The following is an 8,646-nucleotide window of genomic DNA, read 5'->3' on the forward strand; positions in this document are numbered from 1 at the left end:
TATATTTATATACCTGTAGGTTGCTTATCCTGCTATCAATCCTGTATTTATATTGCATTTTGTGTATTTTTATATACCTGTAGGTTATTTGTCCTGATGCCAATCAATCAATAAACAAGTATTTTATGTACCTCTTATGTGCCAGGCACTGTGATAGATGATGCAGATTCAGAGCCAAAAATGAAACAGTCCCTGCCCTCAGGCAGCTTACATTTTATCTCCCGTTAGAGTTATGCCCCTTGAGTGTAAGAATTGTTTCATTCTTTGTATCTGGATAATAAATACTTGTTGTTTGATTGAAAGGAGTAAATGCACATTACTAGGTCTAAGAGACCCAGAAGTAGATCTGTACCAACATCAGTCAACCTGCTGTCCAAAGCAGCAGTCTATGTCTCTGTCCCAAAGGCAGGCTCACTGCTCTCCTCATTCTGGCCTCACTGGGGCCCCATCCTGGCCAGTTTCAGAGTCAGACACGCCCCTGTTCCAGGAGTGCTACTCCCTCCCAAGGATGACCCTTAAGGAGATGGGGCCTGGCCGCTGGGCTAGTGAGCCCCTGAAAGCCTGAATCAGTCTGGAGTCCTCCCTAGTCAAGGTGAGCTTCTGCTTTTCTGTTCTCAGTGATTACAACAGGCAAATAAACAGGGGGAAAAAAAGACCTATTTTGTCATACTTGTCCCAACCTCACTTTCAGAGCTCACTGTCCTCAGCTGGTTAGCTCCTCACAATTTACAAAACACAGGCACTAGGGCAGAAGGGCCACTCCTGAGCTTTCTGGGGCACATAAATCCAGAGCAACTAGCCCTCAGTTCCCCTAAGATTCTGAGAGCTGTGCAGAGAGATTGATGGAGGCTAGAATCCAAACATCACATTCCTCTAGGGCCATGCGTATCCATGGCTAGAATGATATCCTCTGGAGTCCAAAGATAAGATGCCTGAGTAGCTAGTCTGAAGAGAAGAATGGAAGGAAAATGCCTTCATGACTAATCAGCAATTAGAGGGAGTTTGTACACACAGGCGCTCACACAAACACACACACACACACACACACACACACACACACACATTTAGCCAATCCACAGCCTCTCCCCACTCCTCTTCTTCCTGGCTTTCAATAATAGCCTAGAGGCCTTCCTTCATATTTTTCTTTGTTCCTTTGTTCAAGAAGCCAGGATCCTGGTGGTGTCTAAGATTTCAGCCATTTTCACCCACAAAAAAAAATGAATAAAATATTAACCTTATGGTTACAGTTTTTCAAAACTTCAGAACATAGTTTATTATTTGGATTTTTGGTAGGGGTTTTGAGGGGAACCAAACCTCTGATTTCATTCATCTGGGGGGCTCCTGATGGGGACACTCCCTCTTCTAATGCATATCAAAGGTGTTCCTTAGACAATTTCCAAAAGCATAGTGAGGTTAAGTGACTTGCCCAGGGTTCATTCAGCTAACAGTATGTGTCAGGGGTAGGATTTGAACCCAGGTTCCAGCTCCAAGTTTCCTCTCCAGGACAAAAACATGAAGAATCATCATGACTCTGAAGTGTTTTGCTTAAATGTTTTTTAAACATAGGAGTAAGTAATAACCCCATCCTCTGGGTTATTTTCAGTAATACTGACAGGAGATTGAGCTCAGCATGGACTGGACTTGGAGAGAGGGAGAACTGACTTCAAATCCTGCCTTAGGCACTAACTGTGTGAGCCTCGGCAAGGCATTTACCTGCCATCTGCCTCAGTTTCCTCATCTGTAAAATGTGGATAATAATAGTACCTCCCTCCCTAGGTTACTACAAGGATATTATTACAAGGAGGTAATATTTGCAAAGTACTTTGTAAACCTTAAAAGTGCTAAACAAGTTATTAGCAGCAACATAATGTGGGGGGGGTGTCTGTGGATAGATTTCAAGGGTTCTGTGAACTCCAATGAGAATACATCTTTATTTTCACTGATCTCTAATTGAAATGGAAATTTTCCATCAATCATTTAAAAATATTATTTAGAAAAGAAATGAAGAGGCTTCCCCAGAGACGGCCAAAAGGGTCTACCACACACACACACACACACACACACACACACACACACAATCCTGATGTAGAGGATAGAAAGTCAACCTTGAAGGCAAGGTCTCAGTGACCCCAAGCAACCCTCTAAGATACCCTGATAGTGGAAGAACAGATGCCAGTCTATGGTGGGAGAGGAAGTTTTTTCACTGAAAGTTCCTTGCACTAATGAAATCAAAGGTCCATTCCTTTAAAAAAAAAAAATCCTCTTTACATAAATCCTACTCCAGTGCTTGATATGACCTGAAGATGATCCTGGGTTCTTAGGGGTTGTACCAAGTTGTGCCACAAGCTCTGACAAGGTTGTACTAGACTAGAAAGGCTTTGGGCATCGGACCAGCACTGGCTGTCCGAGGAATAGCTGGGCAAGTAGAGTGGGGGTCACCATCTGGAGGCCGGCCACCCAGAGATGAATTGTATCTGGTTAGTAGACAAAATTACAGAAGAGCCGGCATTCCTCTATGGCACCTTTATGCTCCTATAGGTACAGCTCCTATAGATACAGAGCTATTTACAGTTGAGGAAGCATAATAAAATGGGCTGGAGCAGGGGTTCTTAACTTCACTTGTTCCAGGTTCCCTTTGGGAGCTCGGTGAAGCCTAGGGAACTTTTCTCACTATTATGTTTCTAAAATAAAACATGGAGAATTACAGAGGAAATCAAATCTAATGAAATAAAGTTTTAAAAAGTTTTAAATAAATTCATGGATCCTTTGAAATCTATCCACAGAGCCATGGAGCCTAGCTTACAACCCCCCAGGTTAGAAGTTACTAAAAGTCAGCCAGTTCTTAGACCTTGTAGGAATTTTAAATCCTGACATTTTGGAAGCAACCACCAGCAAGGTCACAGACTTTTAGAGGAACTGAATCCCAGAGACACTGACTAATTCTTGTTATGATGAAATTAGAAAGAACCGCGGCTCAGCAGAGGGACGGTTGACCTGCCTCTTTGTCAGACTTGCTTTCATCGTGTCCTGATGTACATGTATGTTCATGTATCTGAAGATAAGAAGCACCATGTTACAGGCCATGATGTCCCGCTGCCGTGCCGAGCTTTTGATGACTGTAGGCAAACACAGCGAGGACAGTTTGGAGCTTGGGTCTGAACCAATACCCATGGCAGAAAATAAAGAGATGGAGAAATTCTATGAAAAACTCAACAAGATCCTCCATACTTAGTCAACCCAGACCTTGATATTCAATGACTTCAACCTGAGAATGAGCACAGTGGACAATAGTAAAAATAATGTTGGAAAATATGCACTGGGGTCAAAAAATGAAAGAAGCCAGAAGCAGGTAAAATCTGGAGAAGCTTTACACCTGAAGAATATTCATGAATACTTTCTTCATTTGATGATTCAGAATTTGCTAAGCTATAGACAGGATAAATGAGGGAATAGTATCAGAAGGATGATACTACGTTTAAGGAGGACTGGGAAAGGCATCTTGCGGAAGGTGGGATACTAGTCATTTAGAACCAGCTGTTAATGAGCAGTCTTATCAGCAAAAGTCTAAGTAAACATCAAATTCCAAGAAATGAGGAGATGATGTGAACAATTATAACAGCTCCAACCCAAAATGTTTAAACACTCGGAAAAATGGGAAATGGACAAAAGACGTTGATTTTGTCACTGCCTCTTATGGGAATTTAGACAATGCAAGAGTCATTCCATTATAGAGAAATATGGAAGATTCTAAGCCCTATCAACTCACACAACAGTGAAAAGCTGTTGAAGAAAAAACCCACCTGCTAAAGCTTGGCATGAGATCTAGCTAAGCCAGCTAAGAGGTGGAGACTAAGCCCTTTCTTTTACAAATGAGGAGACTGTGACCCAGAAAGGTTGTTTGGTTTGCCCAGGGTCACAAAGAGTCAGGATTTGACCCACCCCCTGCCCTTTTCTTTCAGATTCAGGCTCTCACAATGCTTCCTGTCAATCCAAGAGTGTTTGTGGATGAAACGAAAAGGACGGCTACCAGACAGGAAATGGAACCATTCTTCCAGCAATAAATAGCATGCGACATCGTTGTGGATATGCGAGAGTAGAAAAAGGAAGTGGGCTGGCTGGGTAGAAAGATGGAGAGACAAGATAGAAACAGCGGGAGGCTCATGGCTATGCCTGATGTGTTAAGAAAACCCAGGGAAGAATCACACAAAATGGGTATGGAAGGATGGAAATTTGCAACATTGGAGGGATCGCTCATGGACTGAAATGATAGAGTCATCGAAGTATATCAGAAGGAACGTAGGATTCTAACCCCTTTATTTTACAGATGAGGAAACCGAGGCTCAGGGAGATCAGTGGGATTTCATAGAATCCTATATTTGGAAGGGACCTCAGAGGCCCTTTTGTCCAACCCCCTCATTTACAAATGAGGAAACTGAGGCCAAGGGATACCAAGTGACTTGCCCAAGATCACACAGCATTAATGTCAAAGAAACCAAGATCCTCTGGTTCTGGGACTAGCATTCACTTTTCACAACTTTTGCCATCCTCTCTTTCCTGTAGTGACGATGAATTCAATATGGAGAACCAGCGCAGTGGTCTGCTTGTCTTAAGGGCCTGCAAGAATGAATCGGTCCCATCTGGATGCTCATATCCCCCACTCTGTCCATGCATATCAAAGTAGCCATTGTTACCCATCCCATAAAAAATGAATTAACAAAGAAGGTCTTTCATGTCCTTCATGAGACAAATATTCTGTACCTGCTAGGAGAAGAGCCTTCGCTGCTGGGTTTTTCAAATGTGTCATTTACTATGTGCTCTTGGATGGGAGGATGTGTACGGGCTAATACAGGCAGAAACAGGCAGAACCAGGAGGTCAGTATAGAGCCTGCCTACGATAACGTAAATGAAGGCAGGCTGAATAACTGTCATGATCAGTCTCAGTCTCAGAGGACAGAGGGTGTTCTCCCAGGAGGGAGGTGGGAGACTAATGATGCAGAACAGGACATCTAACCTCAAACACCAGGCCTGTATTAGTTGGCTTGGTTTAATATGAGGGATGGTTCAACGGAGGGAGAAGAGGATGATGCGTTGGTAAGTAACTGGGATGTAAATGCAAAAGGAATCATAAAACTTAAAAAAAAACAAAGTTGTTTGTTCTTTTCTCAGTGAGCTAAGACAGTGAATGGGAAGATCCCTTTCCTTGATGTCAAGGAGAATTATGACACGGCTTCTCCTTTTTCCATGGCAATGACACTCTGCATCCTCAGGAACGTCCCCGCCGTGGGATGCTGGGACACCAGTTACAAACAATACCTTGTGGCTTATATTGGCAGCATTCTGGGATGGGAAGAAGGCTGGATTTGGAATCAGAAAATTTAGGTTTGACATCTAGCTTTCCTTCTTCCGACCTGTGTCACCTCAGGCAAAACATTTCATTTCTCTGGGCCTCGGTTTCCCTATCTGTAAAATGATGGGGTTGGACTACCTGATCTCTGAGGTCCCTTCTGGCTCTATATTTATGGTCACGTCATTCTAAATCATTTCCCTTGTCTGGGCCTCAGTTTCCCCATCAGTAAAATGAGGGGGGTAGGCTAGGTGACTGAGGACCCTTTTAGTTCTAGAGCTGGAATCTTAGGGTCCTATAACTAGATGACATCTAAAGTCTCTTCTGCCCTTAAATCTACCCCCCCACGAGCTTCCTTTCAGTCAAGTCGGGTCAACAAGCATTTTTAAAGAACCCACTTTGTGCCAAGGCCCTGTGCTGAGTTCTGGGAATACAAAGAAAGGCGGAAGACAGTCCCTGCTCTCAAGCAGCTCAGACTCCACTGAGGGAGAACATGCAATCAGTAAATGCAGGGTCAAGAGGTATCAACAGAGGGAAGGCAGAGCTGAAAAGGGATGGGAGAGGCTTCCTTTAGAAGGTGGGATTTCAGCTGGCCCCTGAGGGAAGCCCAGAGGAGAAGAGGATGAGGGAGAGGATTCTAGGCACAGGGCGCAGCAGGTGAAAATGAGGGCTATCCTTCAGATGGAGATAAACAAGGTTAATAGATAAGACTAATAATTCAATGGGACTTAAAGATTCAGCAGCCTCTTTTTTTCTGGGTCCTTGAAATTACCCCTTCTCCCTTCTCTCCCCCCAATCCTCCCCAAGCCCCTCAATTATAGGATCCTAAATCTACGTTTGTAAGGAACAACAAAGGCCATCCAGTTCAACAAAGTCATTTTACAAATGAGGACACTCAGACCCAGGCAAGGTAAAGTGACAGATAGAGAGCATCAGAGTCGGGATTTGAACCCAGGCTTGGTGAATCCAAAGTCAGTCGGTGCTCTTTTCACTGTAGCACAGAGCATCCTCAGCAATTCCTGTTATAACTCGAAAAAAGAAGGGACTCTGTTTTACATCCTGTTTCTCTAACGTACTGTTACAAAGAACAAAGATAACAATGGTGCCGAATTAAAAACAAACCCAACCGAACTCTGCAAGACCTGGGAGTTTCAATTCATTTCATCTTCCTCTACAACAACTACACTTGGCTTTGCCTTCCATCAAAATGTGTGCCTAAAATGGTGCTTTTTCTATGACTTAGTCTGCAAAAAGCCTTTAGGTTCACCATCTCTGGGCTTCTCCGTTAGCATCTCCCCTTGGTGATTTTCAAACCGTGGCTACAGCATCCTAGCAATTAGTTTCAACTCTAGCACCAGCAGAAATTCTTTTTCAAACAAATGCCAAACACGACTCTCATTCTGGGTATCATGTACCTGAAATAGTTGCTGGCCGCAGCAAGCACTGCCCGGTGGCAGGAGAATTCCTGAATGTCCACGCACAAGATGACATCGGTCAGGGAATTTTCCAGTCGAAGGTTTTCCAGGCCATTTTGTATTATTCTTGAGAGCTCCGTGTCATCGAATTTCACTTTTTCACCGTTCAAGATTTCCACCAGATCCCCTCTTTTCCTGGAATGGCCCTCGTCCAGAGGAGTAAGGGGTCCTTCTAGGCTTTTTTCCACGGTGTCTCCCATGTTTCAGGGGGCACCATGTCATCCCATCAACACTTGAGTCTGAAAGAGCTCTGATGTTGCACCCAGGTCACACTGTAGGGGCTAAGCAGATTTCCTGTCCAAGGCCCTCTACTTATCAACAGCTGTCACACACACACACATAACAGGAAACCTTGCACTTTCTCATCCTGTTACTACAAATGAGGGCAGCTTCTTTTTTTTTTCTTCTTTCTTTGAAATACCACTGAGTTTAGAAACGACTTCAGACAGACGTACAAGGGGGGGAGCCAAGATGTAAGGGGGAGATTCAGATCACAGATCACATGTATCGTCACAAATTTAAAGCTAGGAGATATCTCAGACATCATTGAATCTAACCTCCTTATTTTACAGCTGAGGAAACTTGTAAGTGCCTTACCTGGGCTCATACAACTAATAATTATCTGACAGGATTTGAATCCAGGCCTTCCTGACCTGGGGCCTCAAGGTGGTAGAGTGGATAGAGCTCGGGGCCTGAAGTCAGGGAGACCTGAATTCAAATCCGGCCTCAGACACTTAATAGCTGTGTGACCCTGGGCAAGTCACTTCACCCTGCTTGCCTCAGTTTCCTCATCTGTAAAATGAGCTGGAGAATGAAATGGCAAACCACTCCAGTATCTCTGCCAGGAAAACCCCAAATGGGGTCACCGAGAATTGGACCGGACTGAAATGACTGAACAGCTTCCTGATTCCAGCTCTTTGTGTCCATTGGACTGGGAGCTCCTTGAGAGCAGGGACTGTCTTTTGCTTTTCTTTATATCCCCAGTGCTTAGCACATAGTAGGTCCTTAATAAATGTTTATTGACTGACTGATTCGGGGAGTTTTCTACCTTAATATGATGATCAACTACCAATTGTAACGGAGGTCTTCGGTCCTGGCCCTAGACTATGTTTTTAATATCTCTAGGTGAGTCCCTGTGCTGATGGGATAATTCTGGGAATCATCATAAGATAGCGGAAAGTCAGAGAGCTTGAAAGAACCACAAAGCCCAATGCTTTCATTTTACAGGTGAGGAAACTGAGGCCCAGAGAGGTTAAGGAACTGGCCCAAGGTCATACAAGCAGTAAGAGGAGTTCAAACCAAAGTTCTCTGACACGGAATCCAGCCCATTTTCCCCTGTATGAGTCTCTGATCCCATGCCCACTCCATACTCCCAGCTGAACAAGCTGAAACAAACCTGAGCTGCCCTGAAACATGAACGATCTCGGCTCCCTCTCGCCCTTGAGACCTGCCGATTATTGTGCCCTTGGCATCCGCCATGGCTGACCTCATCCATCATCTAAGTCATTGCAGCATCTTTGTCTACAGTGAGAAATGCACAGCCCAACTAAGAAACAAGACAGAATGTGGCCTGAATCTTCCCAGTGGGAAAGGGGTCTAAGTATAGTTTGCCTGGACTATTAAGTTCATTGGGTTGGAACTTGCTGTAAACATGGCTGGCCAATGTGATGGGTTCAGTCCCCACATGAGGCAGTAGCTTCATGAGAAGAAAAAATGTTCTCGTGGCTTTAGATCGTCCTTCTAATCCCAGTCCAATGACCAAGGTTTCCATCCTTAAAATAGAAGTGTATCTCCATGGCGTACTCCTAAAAGGTTTATTGGCTCTTC

At 44.1% G+C, this 8,646-nt stretch overlaps 1 protein-coding gene across 1 annotated transcript in view; it reads right to left on the reverse strand.

Annotated features, from left to right (window-relative positions):
* Nucleotides 1-7,156, reverse strand: part of KLHL6 (kelch like family member 6) — a 39,335-nt gene extending 32,179 nt beyond the window's left edge. The window contains exon 1 of the mRNA XM_027861974.1: nt 6,760-7,156. Within this exon, the coding sequence (XP_027717775.1) occupies nt 6,760-7,019 (260 nt within the window). The 5' untranslated portion in view covers nt 7,020-7,156. The remainder of the gene's footprint in view (nt 1-6,759) is intronic.
* Nucleotides 7,157-8,646: the final 1,490 nt, after the last annotated feature.

This window comes from Vombatus ursinus, unplaced genomic scaffold (genome assembly GCF_900497805.2).
Source record: "Vombatus ursinus unplaced genomic scaffold, bare-nosed wombat genome assembly UNPS02014768.1, whole genome shotgun sequence".
NCBI classification, from domain to species: domain Eukaryota; kingdom Metazoa; phylum Chordata; class Mammalia; order Diprotodontia; family Vombatidae; genus Vombatus; species Vombatus ursinus.